Source organism: Chaetodon trifascialis, chromosome 4 (genome assembly GCF_039877785.1).
Source record: "Chaetodon trifascialis isolate fChaTrf1 chromosome 4, fChaTrf1.hap1, whole genome shotgun sequence".
In the NCBI taxonomy this organism is placed as follows: Eukaryota; Metazoa; Chordata; class Actinopteri; order Chaetodontiformes; family Chaetodontidae; genus Chaetodon; species Chaetodon trifascialis.
In genome coordinates, this window is record NC_092059.1 from 6,044,086 (window position 1) to 6,062,292 (window position 18,207).

The following is an 18,207-nucleotide window of genomic DNA, read 5'->3' on the forward strand; positions in this document are numbered from 1 at the left end:
TTCTTACCCTCCAGTGCTATTGATAGGACTGAGTTCTCTACCAGCCAGTCCAGAAGTTTATCTGTGTCAATGGCATTTTTCACCGTCTTGGACACTGTACTCTCCTCTATCAACTTCGTTACCTGAGAGAAAAAGATAGACAAAAACAGCATGAGAGGAGCTTTGAAACAGATTAAAACAGGGGAAAACAGCGAGATCCTATGAGAGCTGACCTCTTTGAGGGAGTTCATCTTGGTGGAGAAGTGGGGGGTTTTGAGCATGCGCAGCAGTGTGTCCAGCCGCAGGTCATCCACCACAGTAACCAGCTCCCTCTGGAACTTCATACACAGCAGCTTGATGGCCGACAGCAGGTCAGGGATGCTCACCAGACGCTACGGTTAAAAGACAAGCGAGGAAGAAATAAGCTACGATATCTTGGTTAAATCACAAGCCACGTAGATACGTTCTTAAAGATTTTCCAAGTTCAAATCTTAAATCCCTCTTTTATCTTCCTGTAATACATTAAAATATAGCACATACAGCTCTGTATCTCTCTGCACTGAGCTGTAGTCTCTAGGCCACGCCTGCTTCTTAGCGATCCAATCAAATCTGAATTTATTTAAATCCTACTCCCGAGATCAATCTGGGCTCCTCGTGCAAGGACGAGATCCCTCACTGGCTTCCCGACCACAATGCACAAACAAGTCAGAGGAGCCCCTCCCAAGAGCTGGACAAGATTTTTAGCTGCTGCACCTTTTCTCCATAAACTAAAGTGCAAAAATCATAAACAGGGTGACAAATACAAAACGCTACCTTGTCTTTAAGGTCTTTTTCCTCCAGGTTCTGTACATACGTGATCATCTTATGGATGACTGGGTCAAGCATGGGCTGGGAAAAACAACATGACACTTTGTTAATCCCTGCAGGGAAAATGAGCCACTGCAGTAGCAACACTGTAGGACGATACAGGCCATAAAAACAGAATATAAATCAGAGCGGAGTACAAGGGTCATGTAGGCAAACACAACCGATGATTTCAACACCGGAACAAGGTCAGACAGAAAACAAACAGAGAACGTGTGAAGGAGAAATACACATTGTGCAAACACACACAGTGGCAGCAGAACTGACTGAGAAAAGGACATACAAAAAAAAAAAGACTAGGGTCAGTATAATACCATCAAGTGTGTATGTGCGTGCACAGGATAGCTCACCTGGACAAGGCTGGAGTTTAGGTATTCTGCACCAACTCCAAGAGGCTGGACCAGAGCTGACACACTCTGTGCAGGCGAGTGGAAAGAGACAGAATAAATCAGGCATGACACAAACCAAAAAGGAAGTCAACTTATCAAGACCACCTGAGTACAAGCGAACACCACAAGAAGCGTCCGTTCCATCTCTACACCCACAGATGTGTCACTCTCAATGGCGTATTAAAGATGCACACTCTAGCGCTCCTCTCACGTCAAAGCGCTCAGGCCAGAGGTCACAGTGTTTTTCACCGCTGCATGTGAGGGAGCGTAAACAGATGTGAGGGTGAGTCTCCAACACTGGAACCCAGCTGTCATTTGTCATTCACTGCTAAATCACAGGAGCGTCATGAATGGCTGCTGTGTTCATGTCTTCTTTTTTTCCTGGCTATCTTCCATCTCTGCTTCTGGGCTCTCTCCGTCTCCTCCACCTTCCTCCTCTATTCACTCAGTGAATTACCTCCCTTGCACTTGACTTCCTGCTCAAAGCAGACAACTGAATGAGTCACCCCTGGGAGTCAGTAGAGGGGGGAGCACTCCTCCCATTATCTTTCCTCCCTTCACTTTCAGTCGCTCCCTCTCTCTTGTGCTTGGAGTGCGTTAGGTATCCGACACGTACGCGCTCTCCTGGGCTTCCACTGAAGAGTGCAACGGTGGTCCGCAACCAGTCCCTGCCTTATTAATATGCTAATGGACGGGGGGGAGTGTGTGTGCATGTGTGTGAATCAATGGCGATGCACTGTTGTGGTTCCGGCCAGGTTCCCAGAAGGAAGCATCAGTACAAGGATGCCTCAGAACACATAACACAACAGAGCATTTCAACCATCACACAGCGGGAGGATGAGAGAGCGTGTTTGTGTGTAAGTGAGTATTAGAGAGAAGGCGAAAGAGAGAGAGAGACATTCAGCCAACTGCAGCTGAGAGCGGTGGGGGTAAACACGGTGACCTTTTGCCTGTATGGGCCGTCTCATAGTCTGTCCACAGCGCGTCTCTCCATCCATCACCAGGGCAGGAACTATTTCATCGCTCTAAAGATACGTCAGACCATTTGTGAGCAAAGCAAAAAAAATGAAAGTAAGGAGGGTTTCGCTTACAGCTATCTCGATTTCCTCTGTGTTGAGCTTAGTCTGGATGGCGGTGAATCCTCCCAGCTCTCCAAACTGGACAGAAAAGGAAAAAGGAAAGGGGACAGATGAGGCTGATACAACTACAGGACGTGTACATGGAGACAATAAGAGGGTGACTGCTCATTACTCACCCGATTCACCAAATCAACCAGCCAGCCATGAGGCTCCTGAAAGAGATAATGGTGTTTTCAGTGAGTGTATTCAGCAATGGCATTGAACACTATTGTGACGCGCACGCACACACACGCACATACACACACACTAAGTTTTCTGACAGCTGTTGCGTGTCAGTCACACATTTTCTGCTGAGCCCCTGTGGCTCCGTTACACAACACGAGGGATGAACGGCTCGTTTGTCGGCCCCCAAACTTGACTGTGAACCGTAAACAAAATCTAATAAGGAAGTGTGTGTATTAATACAAGCACAACTTTACACACTAGCAAATGGATCTGGATGAACGCAGAAAAAAAGAGTCCAGATGAAATGGATGTCCCTTACTTTCTGATAGGTGTTGCTGGGAGAGACAGCAAACATGTTGGCCTCTTCTCCAAAAACTTCAGCCCAGTTCCTCTGACAGGCCTTCATGCGGTTCTTGAAGTGGTACTCGTTATCAGGGTTAAAGGCCTGAACACAAGAGAAAACACAGAACATAAATACATACTCCCGCATTTCACCACTGTAATGTTATATGTCTGATGTCCAAGGGAGAGAGAAAATAAGCACTTCCTGTTCAAAGTGGAGCGATACCTTTGACAAACAGACAGATTTACACGACAATTACTCACAGCGGCAGATTAAATTTCAAACATGGGGTCATTAAAAGATCAGCCTTGGAACGGGAAACAAACTCAGCCATTTGCTGATTCAGAGCATCTAAAGTATTGAGGAGATTTAGTGTCACAGATCATAATGTAAGAATGCACAATCAAAGCAACTTGCTTGATTGCTCATCTACCACATTATAATAACAGATTAATGATTTAAATTATTAAATCTGGAGATCTGTTAGTTATGTTTCCCACATGCTCTATTGTTTTCAGTGGTAATTTATCTACTTCAAAGTTTGCCTCAATGAGAAAGAATCCAAAAAGAGAGTAGAAAGCCACTAAAAGCCAAATATGAAGACACACCATAGTCAGGACTGCCATCAGGTTTACAGGCACGGGGTCCTGCTTCACCCTCTCTGCTACCAGCTCCACCAGCAGCATGAGCATGTTGTAGATTCCCTCGTGAATTTCGGTGCCCCATTTGTGTACGGCACTGCTGGTCAGCAACTGGTGACGGTGAACAAGACAGACAGAAAGGAGGATAGTCAGCACAATGTACGTTGATTAATTAAGTGCTACGCAGTCACTTAGACGTCTGGGTCTTCACTGCGCACCTTTTTAAAGGCCTCCGGCATGCACCGATCCATGAAGCGCTTGCAGTTCTCATCAGCGTCAGCGAGACCTGAGGAGGACGTAGAATTCACATATTTATCCCACGTGTCAACATGGAAAAAAGAGCCAGATTGAGCCATGTAACACAAGTGTCCAAAATAACAACATGCGAAAAGCACCCAACGGTCCCAACAAAACACGCTGCCCACACAATTACGCAGATGGAGAGAATTTGGTTTAATGCAGTGATCCACACAAACTTCATCCCACACAAACATGGTCTTACCGTGCCGGGCGAGGCAGGTGGACGCGATGAGGCACTTGCCCAGGGACTCCTCTCTCTTGTAAGGTATGGACCAGTGGTCAGTGAAGACTCGGCTCTCCAGCTCATACAAGTTGGTGGTGGGAAACTCCATGCTGCCCCCGGAGCAGTTCCCGTTCTCGTCATTGCTCCTCTGGAAAAACACATTATGTGCGTGACAAAATTGCAACCTCATGCGACTTTATTACACACAGCTGGTCCCTGTGTGGACCACTGCTTTGTGACACAGCAAATGTCCTCTGCGTGAGGATAATCCAAACGGCCTCGGGCAAAGAGAAAGACAGACAGGAGGATCACAGCAACAGCAGCCATTTGGAAATTGTGTTCCCTCCTCAGTGACCTGTCCTTCATCTCTCCATCTTTTTGTCCATCTGTTTCCTCCAAAGACGCTTTACAAACAGGTCCAAACAGACGCTTGTTTCGCTTAACGAAGGGGTTGTGACGTGGAAGACATGGTGTGAGACCTGAAGTCCACTGTAATGAACACTTTGCCACATAATATGACACTATAACAGTGTGATGCTACCTGTGATTTTTCTTCTCCGCTGTAATATCTGAACTGATCACGAGAGGCAAGTTAAAAGTCAGCTCACTCAAAATCAACCTTTTATCTGCATATATGGCTCAAAATGCTCAGTTCAGGTTCAGCCTACTGCTGCGATAAGAACAAAAAATGGCCAGTGGCAGTAAAGCCTGCGAGTCCGTCTGGTGAAAGCAACAGCAGACAAAGGATTATTGAATTATTTACATCATAAAGTTGTTTACGTATTCATGAAGTTATGCAAATATTCATGATTAAACTGCAGAACTCCCTCCTCTCTGCTGCTCTCCGTGGATCATTGTGTGTGATCATTGTGATCATGATTTACGTTTGCACTGTAATTATGTGAAAAATTAAACAAACCATAGTACTCCAGGAAGGTCTGACCCGCTGTCTTGTATGAAAAGGTGCCTTCAACTATGACTGAGCCCAAGGGATTCACCTCTCACCACATTTTAAATGAACAAACCTATTACAGCTCATTTGTCCATTTTGCCTGTGGGCACTGCACAGTATAAACACTGACACAGCAAAGAATAGTTAGCTCAAGTCTTACCACACTGCATACATCTCCACATATTAGCGTACATAATTTCCCATGTGTTCAGTGCACGTTTTACTGTGCTGCATACTGATACATATAGAATATACAGTGATGGACCGGACATAAAGAAGAGGAGAGGAGGAAGGGGCGAACGGGAGTAGAAAGCAGAAGAAGCATCATATTTCATCCCTTCCCTTTCTAAGAAAATTGGAAATGACAGATAGATGGATGAGAGGAAGGAAAGAGAGAGAGAGAGACTAACCTAACACCGGCCTTAGAGAGCCCTAGGTTCAAATAAGAGAATACCAAAACTGACTGCTGCGATCTAAACAAGAATTACAGCATATCTCTGTACACAATATACAAAAGAGGAAATACATAATCATCAAGCAGGAGAATAAACATGCAGACAGGATGCACATCAGGCAGTGCTTCAAACCTTTTGGGGAAAGGTTCAGGTCTCAAAGGCACAGTGTGCATGTGTGTGATTGTGCAGGACGATGATGTCTCTTGGTGCCACTCTGTTACTATGCACCCAGCAACCCTCCTGGGACCCCCTGCAAAAACTGCAATGTGTCTGTGTGTGTCAGGGAGACTGTGGGGCTATATTTAGGAGCATAACATGGGGCCAGTGACCTATGACATGCCTCTTGAGCACAAATACGGCAAACAGAGGAAGAGAAAGAGAGGAAATGAGGCACTTTCATCCTTGCAGCTTATTCCATGGACTGCATGATTCAGAACTTCTAACGCGCAGGAGAGACACTTGTTAATTTCTGAATCTCAAGACAAATGCGACTTCTTTAAATGCTGCTGTAACATACATGAGCAGACAATGGCGTTACAATAACGGCTCAAACATTCATTTTAAAGTTAAGTCAGATGGGAAAACATGTTGAAGTTAGACCTCTTTGGCATGTGCCACACACAATCTGCTGGCACATACAGGAGAGACAATGTTGGCAGCTTTGAGACAGATTTAATGAACTGAGAAAATGAGTCACTTTGGGCTGAGTACCATTACTGGCACATTTACAAAAATAGGCTTATTATTTACAGTGACCTACAAATGTGTGCTCCTGGTTGTGCTATTTCCTGCACACTGTAAATGCCAACTGCTGTTTATACTATTATTACAATAACAGCCTGCATTATATTGTGATAGAAGTGAGAAAGTCAGAAAAAAAAGAAGATGTAAAGGGAAGGGCCCACACGGACCAGCACCAGAGGAGTTTACTCGCGCCTGCTCTGCTCACCATGATCACAGCAGCTCAAACAGCCATCAAAGATACACAACAAGTGGTTGAAAAGCCTGAATCAACAATCTTGCAGATCAAATAATTTGTGACTTTTTCAGAAAGCACTGATCACTGCAAGGTTTTGAAAGCAACAGGTCTGAGGTCAAGTTGCTGAAGGCAAGCAGCCTCGAGGTGTCAGTTAAAGCAATCCTGCCATGACTTACAGTATGTAGACACGTTGTTATCAGCAGGCAATGCAGTTTACTGTTACAACCGCACATAAACACAGTAAACTAGGACGAAGTGATGGGACCTGCAGGGAAATGACTGACATTTATCATATGGCTGCCCCAGAACCAATGACTGGCCTTACAGCATCAAATGCCTCTGTCCTCACTCGCATTCTTTACGGTAGATCACACAGTGATACAAGAAACTAACATTTTACAGCTGAAAATGTGGACAGAAGAATGATCAAAATGGCCACGTATGCCAAGGACATTGCGAAACCTTTCAGTCCGGTTCGAGTGGACTGCAATCTCGGTGGGAGATGTGCACGGTGCTCGCTGTCAGCCAGCTAACGTTTGCTAACCCATGCGAGGCTGACTGAAAGCATCCAACCATCTGTCCGCAGGCTAGTTAACAAAACCGGTAACCCACTACCAGAGTACCACCAGTTTAAAAAAGCGATTACAATCCCCCAGAGTGATGCCTGCGTGCTGTTACACCTGGTCCAGTGACTGGCGCCTTCAACTCCCAACTACCGTTAGCTAGCCGGCTACCAACGCTAGCTAGCTGGGTTAGCTTGTAAATCAGAATAGCTATTTAGCTCCATTATTCAAGTAGTAAAGCTTCATGATAGCAAACAATTCTCTAATCACTATGAGCAAAGGGCACGCCATGTTCCGTAGGACTGGAGAGTATTTCACCTCCTGCTCTGACAGCTCACGTTGGGCTCGGTGCACATAGCTTTGAAGCAGCTAAGTTTAGCTAGTTAAATGGGCGAGCCCACTCTCTCCCAGCAAGTTGCGATTAGCCATGTTCTCCTCCCTCGCTCCTTCAGCTGAAGCTTGGTGAAACGCAAGTTGTTCTCACCTCGCTATCCACCACATCGTGGTATGCGGGCGGGGGATCGAACCCTCCCGTCCCGGTCCGCCCGCTGTTTTCCCCGTCTCCACCCGAGCCCAAGCCGGGAGCAGGCCCGCTCTCCATCGGCTCGTATCCATACCCAAGTCCGGGGCTTTCGTTGGTCAGTAGCGCCACTGCCTCGTTGATATCATTCTTTGCCAGCCGGAGCGCTTTCCGTATTACGTCGGGGTCTGGGAAACCCATGCAGAGGAGCGTCGTTATGTGCTGCTCCTCTTCGGTCTCCATTTTCGGGGTGTCTCCGTTTCTCTGGCTAATAGCAACGGGTTGTTCGGCACAGCCCTGTAGCTGTGCACGCCGCCATGTTTACAGTCCACTGCTGCTTAGCCTGTCACGATCTGGCTTCCCCCACAACAGCGCCGACACAGGTGTTATGCCGAGTATTGCCTGCCAGGAACTGCATGCTCCTCGCGGGAGCGCGCACAGGCACAGGTCCTGGTCCTAGTCCATGATTTCCAGGGTTAATTACTATTTAACAACAGTTTTACTGTCTGGTCTATCAATTATGCACGGAGGCCCATTTTTGCAAGGAAAAAATGTGAAAAGTTATGTATAATAAAAAATTTAAAACACATGAGAATATGGCTTAGTGTCTCAGAATTTTGATTCACTATCTCATCATCTCGTAAAGATTTCCGAGCATGTCTTAAATTTGCAGTAATTGGAAATCCATTGGTTTGGATGGAAAAAGCTTATAAAACGCGTGTTATGGTATCTAATCTAAAATAATGATATAGTCACGAAAACAATTAACTTTTTGGAATTCAATTGTAGAAATGTGTTATTGTATCGTTAGTACAGTTTACTCATTATTATTGGTTAATAAAACATAAGCCTAAGCATGGTGAGAGGGGAAATACTGGGGAACAATAGGCTGATGTAGTTTTGGAGTCCAATGTGTGATCCACCTGATGATCATGAATAATATTGGAAAATAATCTGTATTTTATGTATGCATATCATCAGATCATAAACAAAAACTGAATACATATTTTGTCTCAGAAACAAATTTTATTGAGGTTTACTTGACAAAAGTCTGTATGGTGTTACTGGTGTTGCAAATGAAGGAAACAGCCATCACCTCATCTGGAATAATTCATGCATTTTGTCCCATCAGCGCTGAAATGGTGAAGCAATGCTCCCTTATTGCAGTGGATGAGGTCTGTCAATTTATTGACCAGGTGCTGAAAGCAGAAAACGTGATTTTTTTCCCCAGATGGACTATGAAATTTAGACACATTAATGGAATAAGAAATTAAATAAAAAAAAAAACAAACATTAAAATATTTTGAGAGAGCAAAGTTTAGAAACTGCCAAATTCAATTAACTTTTTATTTCTTTTATTTATTCTTATTTTCAGACTGCATAAATTGTAAAATCTATCATTTTTCCAGTGGGACACCACAGCCTATAGATAACCAAAGCCAAGCCCTTGGACAATGGCACTTTTTTATTTATTAATTTTTTACTGGATAATTAAATACTTATTTAAAGGCTCCATTCATAATTCAAGCATAAACAGATGGACCATCAGAATCAAGCTAATGAAAACCTGAAATTGATTCAGATTCATTGACAGCCAAAAAGTTAACAGCTATAAAGTTAAAAACTGCTTTCTGACCGTAGTAGTTTGGTTTTGTTGTGCCACTAACGTTGTCACGTTTGTAAAAAGTCGGCTAAAATATGATTGAATTGGCGCTAATCAACCACTGCTCCCCGCACGTTCCCACCTCAAACAACGTCAGGGCGTGGCAATGCGCGCGAGTACGGCTGGTGGTTGTGGTGGCGGGCGGACGTCACGTGAACACTCAGCTCATGTGACAAAGGAAAGGCAAAACAGGAACGAAATGGCTGCGACGGGCGACGACGCAGCAGCCATGGACAGCATCTCCAGGGCACCCGCGGCCCATTCAGCGGCTCTTAACCCGGTGGCAAGCTCCAGCAGTCACGGAGAAGGCGCGGAGGTCGTGGCGGAAAGCCCGGCGGTCGTTCCGAAAAAGCCCAGCACAAACAGTGAGTGTTGTTTCCTCGCAGCTTCCGTAGCTTGCTAATGCTAATGTAGCATACAATAACGTTTTGGTGACAGTTAGCTACATTGTATAGCAGTTCGCATCATTGCTGATTTCCTTAGTTTTGCCTTTGTCTTATATTTGGCTTTGTTGTTCAGCAGTTTAGCATTTAAACTGGATTGACAAGCTCTGTTGTGTTCACCCTGGTCCTGGCGCTTGTGTTCAGGTGATGGTGTGGAGACGGCAGAGGAGGCTGTGGAGCCCGCAGAGCCTGATATCAATGAGCTGTGCACGGATATGTTTGAAAAGATGTCCGTCTTCCTGCAAGGAGAGCTAACAGGTCTTTCAACAGATTGCACTCGTCCCTGTTTTTCATCTTTTCCCTGCACACAGGCCTCTTCATATTTGCCTCTCGATCCCTGCGTTTTCATTCTTCTCATGCATATTCTCTCCATATCCTTAAATGTTCAGCAACTTGCGAGGATTACCGTCTGCTGGAAAACATGAACAAGCTTACCAGTCTGAAGTACATGGAAATGAAGGACATCAGCATCAACATCAGCCGAAACCTGCAGGATCTCAACAACAAGTGTGAGTGAGATGCACAAAAATCTGCACCAAAGCTTGTGTGTGTATTTCCATGTGCATCTGGTTTGTATATTATTTCTACCACTGCAGCATGAACATCTGGCTGGTATGTGTGTTTGCTTTAGATGCCAGCCTTCAGCCATACTTGGACCAGATAAATCAAATTGAGGAGCAAGTGTCTTCACTTGAACAGGCTGCTTACAAACTCGACGCGTACTCCAAGAAACTGGGTAAGACATATTTCGTCTACAGAAGTAAATGTATATAATATGAGGTAAAAAAAGTGGCATAATTATTATTGTTATTATTATTTTGGAATGAAGTTTTTCCTAACTTTTGCAAGGCAATCAAAGGCATCAGCCAATGGATATCACATCACAGTTCCTAATGACCATGGTGTACCTGTTGATTGATTGTGTTTCTTATCACCCTGCACTATATGACAAAGGACACAAGTTATTATCTTGTGTTTCTTGTGCTCCTGTGTGTGTGTGTGTGTGTGTGTGTGTGTGTGTGTGTGTGTGTGTGTGTGTGTGTGTGTGTGTGTGTGTGTGTGTGTGTGCACACTTCCATTGCTGCTGGTAATAATAGTTTTGTAAAGGGCTTTAATTCCTGCCGTCATTCTACATTTTTACTGACATTGTATAATCAGTATTTGTAGAATTCCACACTACGCTTCCTTTACTCTCATTGAGAGCGCACTCCCTGAATGACAGCAGAAACATCTCTGTGATGGTTATTTGGTCGGGTGGCACTAAGACCACCAATAGTACAGCTGACCCCACATCTTACGGTGCACAGCATTATGAAGTCCACCAGCAGATGGTGCTGTGACACCACAGAGAATTCCCTTCTACTCGTTCCACATTACAGCTTTCAAAGACGGACAAACATTACCTGAAGACGTTGCACTGCATTTAGCAGCCATTAGCTGCAGAGTGATCAAGTCCCTGCCTTTCCTTATCTTCACAGAGGCCAGATTCAAAAAACTGGAGAAGCGATGAGGGGGGCGAAGACGCAGACTGAAGAGTTACGGTGCCTTCTCACCTTCTTAAATCCAACTCGGCCTTGCCTTCCTCTCTCCCTGCCAGCGGAGCCAGGAGCTGCGGGGAGGATGTGAACTGAGACTGAAACAACAAACAGTCAGAGCCATTTAGACACCTAGAAACGACCGAGGAGGAAGCAGCTGAAGGCACATGAATTAGCGCTGCGGTGTTTGACTTAGATTTAACTCTGTCGCTGATTTTGGCAGCAGTCGTGCAGCCAAGATGCACGAGTGTTTGGTTATATACCCATTTTCTTTTGAAGATACACTTGGTTGTTGAATTTATCTGCCTAATTCCCAGAATATCCAACTAAGTGGTGGAATAAGAAGATACTAATTTACTACTAACCAAAAAGAAATGCAGCAGATTTGTACAAATGGAGTAATATAACAACACTTTTGTCATATGAAGATATTCTATGATGAAGCATGCTCATAGATCTGCTTTTAATGATGTCACAGCCCTCTTATTGTGATCTTTTCAGGCAGCCAACCTCTTGACAGATAGATTAGTAGTAGTAGCCTTGATGTTGGGATTCTTTCTTGTCACTCATTTCCATGTGCGGTGGTGTAAACGATACCAGAAACTGGTTGAATTATAGAGTTTGCTACAAATTCAAAGCTACTGTGTTGAGAGCACTTGAAAATCGCACACATCTCTGTAGAGTGAGTTCAAAAGGAAAGATATTTGATATGAATGGATTACTGTATTATGTCTATCTTTAGATACTGACACTGAGAACTGGATGTTTGTTTTGGTAAATAAACCCTGATGTGCATCATCCCGTGGCAGTTTCCTTAAAATGCTGACAGCAGATGGCAGACCTGCACCATGAGAGAGACTTCAATTGACGCACCATCAAACATTGTATAGCTCTGGAAAAATTGATGTATTGCTGGAGGAGGTTTGAGTTTCAGCCTCCTTCTCCTCAGAAGAAGAAAAGCTCCAAGAAGAGCGAGTCCAGCAGAGGGAAACAGATGAAACGTACTTGACAATTCAAAGGGAAGGGTGAATGTGTGACTAAAGATGTGTGTGATGCCCTCTGCCTCTTCGCTTCCTCCTTTATATTAGCTGTCCCAGAGCAGGTCCCAGAGCTCTTTCTGCCACGGGCAACGGATTATCCAAACTGACAGGACCTCCCTCCTGTGTGTGCGTGGGTTCATGCGTTTTGGGTCATGCGTGTGTGTGTATGTTTGTGCAAGGCCTAATCTAAAACAGGTCTCTGTCATTAGTCCAGTTGAGGCCCTGGCACAGAGGGAGCTCATTATTCATACTGTAACATTATTTACTGTTGCACTGATCCTTCCATCTCTCCCTTTCCCTGCCTTTTTCCAGGGCCCTGGGGCATAAATTCAGCCCCCCTCCCGAAGGCTCTCAAATCAGGTCTATTAAATGATTTTGGGTTGTTTTCTGAAAGCTAAATGTGAGTGCCAGGAGGCAGTCAAGCACAGAGGAGGAGGTAACTGTAATTATAGGTAAACCTTTCTTATATTATTCAGCTTGGGAAGTGCTGCAAAACTACACCATACTGTAGTAATATAGTTTGGGCGTGGAGACATATTCTATATGCAGTGCATAGTAATGTTTTTCAGACTGCTGGATGGAAAGTACACATGCAAGAACTGGTACAGGGCACAGATTATAAGTCAGGCCTATTTTCAAGGTTGAACTTGTGATGTCGAGGAGAACCTGAATTATTTGGTGTATGTGGTCTTCACATATTTACATCCCACCGTCTCTTCTCCATCATAAAGAGTTCTTTTCAGAAGAAAGGGCTGTTATTCTAAGGTGTTGCCCATATAGAAAAGGAAGCATTAGAACAAAAGAAATATACATCACATATGACGCCACTCGAGTTGACGTTGAGTAATTATTACGGGAATGAATGTCAGTAACTGTTTATCTTCTTCTCCATATATTTATAGTTGAGCCAGTAAGGAAAGCGTTCCCACTTGCTGCTATGCATTCGTGTTGAGACTTAGCTTTGAAGCATCATCCAACGGGCACGCTTATGTTAACAGCAAGTGAGTGAATGTGTAATGATTTCATGGTTTTGATAATTAAAAATCTGCTGTGATTGGGATTATTCGCTCGTGTAGAGTGTGCGTTTATGTATGCTATGTCTACACGGTAGGTCCGGCTTCTTGCAGCATAAGCAGTATAACTGAGTCACAGGGACAACAAGGCGCCACGAAGTCATGGCACCCGGCAAGAAAAAGTCCAGCAAGTTCATAACCCTTGAAAACACCATAACATGTCATTGGTGCGCTTCAGTTTTTGGAAATAAAGTGTTAATCAGTGAGCTTTAGAAGTGCTGGAAGGGAGATTTTCTTCACCTTTGGACAGAACCTGGTAAGCTGTTTCTACCCCTTTCCAGTCTCTGTGGCTTTAGCGTCACATCAGTCTTTCCATCTAACTCTTAGCAAGAAAGCGGAGAAGCATATTTCTTAAAACATCAAACTATTCCGTCTAATGACTGCTTTCAGTCATATATATTGGCGAATGCTTCAAAGTGAAGTCTAATCTCATGTTCCTGTGTTTGCTTACGTGCTTGTAAAGTGGAATATTCCAGCGAGAAAAGTCTCGTCAGACCTTGTAGACTCATTAGGTGCCACCTGGTTTATCACTTTGTCGTGTTTCTCCATTCTCGCTGATGTAACGTGATCATGTTTGACCATGTATGCGTTCAGACTGAGGATCTTTCAGATGCACTCAGTGACCTATGAGCCATTTTACAGCTTTTGTCTCACTTTTTTTTTTTTTTACTGTCATATCAAAAAAAACATACATCCTCTGCTCCTCACTCCCCTTTTCATTTCTGATCCCTATCCACAATGTAAATGCGGATTCCCAGGGTTGAAATACACCACAAACAGCAGGGGACTTCATGCAGACAATGAGTCCTCTGCAAATATGCTCTAAAAATGATCGTGCAAACCTCCTCCTCTTTCCAGCATGCACTACTGTACCCATATAAGGCTGAGACAACACGTAGAGAGGTCATAACATGTGTCATACACAATGCCAGGTTATGTATCACTTACATAGGAATGATTTTGATTGAATTGCACTGTGGCTTCAACTTATAGACATAATCAACTTAAAATACAGATTACACACAATGGACCAAACAGACTTAACTCAACAAAGCAATTATTCCAATTCAGATCTTTTGAAATGATAAAGGCCTCAATTTGATCTGGTCTGACAGACCTCAGCAGCTTCCAAGAAATGTGACTGAGAAAGTATCAAACACATGTCCGTCATCAGCTGCAGCAAAGGAGATGTTTTCTGCATAAGTCTTAAGTGGAGACTGGGCCAGTTAACAATAACAGGGCAGCATGCCACACCACAGTGTTGTGTAACTGACAAGCAAGCACGAAGTTTGGGAAATTTCTGTTTGGCTGTGTTCATGAATGAGACCGAGCAAGGACACTCAAAAAGTCATTTTCAAACCACATTTGTTCTGTTTTTCGGCCTTGCTCAAAGTTAGCATTTCACTTAATTGGGCAATGGCAGCAAATTTGGTAGTATTGCGAAATCTCTCTTTATCCCTTTGTCTTACACACACTTTCACACACACATAGACCATGATGGGATAAACAGCCCTCCATAACTGCACTCCAAGACACGTTAAATACCCTCCTATGCCCCTGTAAAGCAGTGACACTATAAAGACAGCCAAATGGCCTGAGATAAATGGCAAAGAGGTTCATGTTTACATCCATTTCAAAGCAGCCAATAGATCTCGGAGGTATTCCAGTGCAAATACAAGCCACATGTGAGATCTGAGGCAAACTTCAAATACCTTCTGCGAGAAGGGCATGAAAAGCCACATGAGGTCAATGTTTGGCACCGCGATCATTCACTTCACTCCGCTGCTCACACCTTCATCATATACGCTGTTGACACATGTGAGGATGCAAGAGCACGCACAAAAAACCTGCGCGTCACATCTGACCCCTTTGAAACTCTAACCCAAAAGCCACCATCTGTCAGGTGTGTGGTTCTGGGAATGCTGTGACCAGCGCTAGGTGAATATAATCCATTTTGATTATACTGAAAAGTCCACACCGTCACTCCATTATTAAAAATCTAAAATGAGACCAGATGGGATTGTGGCAGTGCAGTGTCATTTTGGATGTGAGACAGAGCCCAGCCGTTCACAGCAGGTGGGACACTCAGGGTGTCAGACTCTGGCTCCAGCCTCAGATCCAGCTCCTCTCCTGGGGTTTAAAAGTGCACTGAGGATCCTTTCTCTGCAGGAAGTCATAACCAGCAACACCTGAGAACTGTCCTGTGTAATCCAAGATAAAATGTGATATTAGTTTAGTCCTGGTGCGTCTCCCTGTGCGCTGCTGTTGTTTGTGTTCCCATTTTGACTTTCTGTGAAGAATCTTGCTTTTATGTGCAGCACCATGTCTAAATGGACTCAGCATCTCTTAGAACCACACTCAGACTCGTTGGCACCAGAGCCATCAGTGCATGTGTCTGTCTGTGCATGTGTGTGCAGTACACACCGTGACACTGACCACACATGGGATTTCATACACAAAATACTTTCGCAAGATATTTGGGAAAACATGTAATTAGCCTAAAATTGGAGAAGAGCAAGCACGTATAAGCTGTTCCTAACATTTAGCAATGTTTACGACACATGCTGTTCGAATGAACAGCCATGCTGTCGTCACACCTAAACCATGCCTGTAGCTGCCAGTAGTTCCTCGTAGGACCCTGAATAGTCCGAATGACTGTGGTTTGGCTAAAAATGCACAACTTGAAACCATGGATGGACTCTTGCGTCACCTGATCTTGTGAATCCAGCTGCCTCGCAAGGCACTAATTAGTCTTTTTATGCTAACAACGTATCAGATGATTACACGTACTGTGAGAGATGTCGCTCATAGTGATGAACCCACAGAGAATCATCACCCAGCTCACTTCTCCTCAGCTTTAGCATTTTAGCTGCCTTCAGCTCATTGTTTTGGTTCTTTACAGCCCACAACTTTCACCTCAGTGTCGTGCTGTTTCCAGATGCAATAGGAGCCTGTTTTCAGCCAAACAAACAAACAAAAAAATAATGGTGGGCAGACACAGTTAGCAACTACGTGGTAAACATCGTGGAGTATTTAGTGGCTAAAGAGCCAGATGTTTCCTTCAAGAGATGGTGGAGACCAACACAGGGCGTGAATATTGGACTTACCCTTGCTAGGTCTCCAGAAACATGAAGTTTAAAGATGTTTAACTGTTTCCTAGAATATTCACCATTACAACTTCTTAAGGTGATGATATGTCCATGTTGTGTTTACTGCTTGTTCCCCCTCCTCAAGTAGCTGCTTTAAAAGTCTATATTTCTATTAGAAATTACTCCTCTTCTGCTCTCATTCTGCTGTAACACTCCATCCTATCTGTCTGATGATAGTGCCAAATAATCAAAAACTGTAGTGTACAGACCAGCAGCCATTACTTCATTTTTTTGATTGAGATATCTAAGACCACCGTGTTCGAGTAATAAAGGGGATTTTTGGTGAGGACAGTGGCTCTTTTAACAAGTCACATCCTGTTTATCAAGAATAAAATGTCAACAGTTCACAGTTATTTCGCAATTTAGAATTTTCTCTGAAAGGGCATTTGTGTGATGCATGGTGTGTGTGTGTGTGTGTGTGTGTGTGTGTGTGTGTGTGTGTGTGTGTGTGTGTGTGTGTGTGTGTGTGTGTGTGTGTGTTGTGGGGACATAACTCTGTTTACACAGTCACTTCGTGGGGACTCGCTGTACTCATGGGGACAAAATGCAGGTCCCCATAATGTGCATCATTAAATTTTAGGGTGAAGACATGGGTTAGGGTTAGGGTAATGTTAGGGTTAGGCAAGTAGTGGTTATGGTTATGATTAGGGTAAGTCTCCAGGAAATTAATGTAAGTCTATGTAATGTCCCCAAAAGTGATGAAAACCTAACAAGATCTGTGTGCTGGTGTGTTTTCCTTTCAGCATGTCCGCATTAGCTCATCCAAATGAGTAATAGGTGGCCGGAAGCCATAAAAGGACAGCGTTGACTCATCTTGGTATGAAGACCCTAAAGGCTGTCCAAAAGATGAGCATTCGGAGACAGAAAATAACTCGAACTACAACATCTTAGCCCAGTTCTCAGCAAGGACACATTCGAACAAGCACCATTCTTTCTGTCAGCACAGACACAAAATGAAATGCACCGATTTCTCTTATGATGGCAAATAGTGAAGATACAACAACCAACTGGCTATCACGTTTGATCTCCACTGCACTGTCTGTTCCAGGATAACAAATGGCATGCATACCGTAGTTTGAACCAATGAATAATGAGAGCAGACAGGCCAAGCCTCGCTGGCAATGAGCCCCTTATGTCTTTGAACTCATGGCTAATTATAAAATAATTAGGTTTTTTTCGAACCATGCAAGATTCAGTGGTTCTCAACTGGTCTGGCTTCAGGACCCACCATCACCCCTTAATGACAAGCCGGGACCCAAATCCAGGAAAAAAGGCACTCTGCTACATCCCCTTCAAAATAAAAGCACAGTATTTTTTTCTTAGCATTTTTTTTGTCCAGGCAAAGGCCCGCGACTCACTGAAAACGGGTCCTACCAGTTGACCACTGCTTTAGACCAGTGATTCTCAATTGATCTGGCTTCCGGACCCACCATCACCCCTTTATGACAAGCCATGACACAAACAGAAGATATTCTGTCCCTTTCCATTAGAGAATCATGTTTCCTCATTGACCCTTTTGATATGTGGTGTGCCTCAGGGGTCCGTTCTTGGTCCTCCAAAGCCATGTGCTCTCATTTGTTATTACTGTAATACTGATGATATGCATCTAAACTTTTCTTTCAATGTAAATACCTACCAAAAAGTAAATGTGATTGTATTTTTGCCATTATTGCTGCCAAATCAGTACCCAGTTTTGAAAATAATGTTGAAATAGACCTGTTTTCCTTGAATTTTTAGTATTGCTTGACTTAAACTGTCAAATTTTCTGGGTGGTATGTTATCATTTCTTTTC

General features: G+C 43.9%; 2 protein-coding genes across 4 annotated transcripts in view; one reads left to right on the top strand and one right to left on the bottom strand.

Moving 5' to 3' along the window:
* The window catches only part of usp24 (ubiquitin specific peptidase 24), a 28,676-nt gene extending 20,809 nt beyond the window's left edge, over nt 1-7,867 (bottom strand). For all 3 annotated transcript variants that reach the window (XM_070960558.1, XM_070960557.1, XM_070960556.1), the window contains exons 1-11: nt 7,477-7,867; nt 4,023-4,191; nt 3,739-3,806; nt 3,488-3,631; nt 2,856-2,981; nt 2,488-2,523; nt 2,324-2,389; nt 1,194-1,259; nt 793-867; nt 213-371; nt 8-122 (exon numbers count right to left, since the gene is read on the bottom strand). In XM_070960558.1, the coding sequence (XP_070816659.1) occupies nt 8-122; nt 213-371; nt 793-867; nt 1,194-1,259; nt 2,324-2,389; nt 2,488-2,523; nt 2,856-2,981; nt 3,488-3,631; nt 3,739-3,806; nt 4,023-4,191; nt 7,477-7,755 (1,303 nt within the window). In that variant the 5' untranslated portion in view covers nt 7,756-7,867. The remainder of the gene's footprint in view (nt 1-7; nt 123-212; nt 372-792; nt 868-1,193; nt 1,260-2,323; nt 2,390-2,487; nt 2,524-2,855; nt 2,982-3,487; nt 3,632-3,738; nt 3,807-4,022; nt 4,192-7,476) is intronic.
* Nucleotides 7,868-9,355: 1,488 nt separating this feature from the next.
* Nucleotides 9,356-11,951, top strand: bloc1s2 (biogenesis of lysosomal organelles complex-1, subunit 2). Its single transcript, XM_070960906.1, has 5 exons — nt 9,356-9,540; nt 9,763-9,876; nt 10,008-10,127; nt 10,250-10,354; nt 11,097-11,951. Exons 1-5 carry the CDS (start codon nt 9,375-9,377, stop codon nt 11,126-11,128), a joined length of 537 nt encoding a protein of 178 aa, XP_070817007.1. The 5' UTR covers nt 9,356-9,374; the 3' UTR covers nt 11,129-11,951.
* Nucleotides 11,952-18,207: the final 6,256 nt, after the last annotated feature.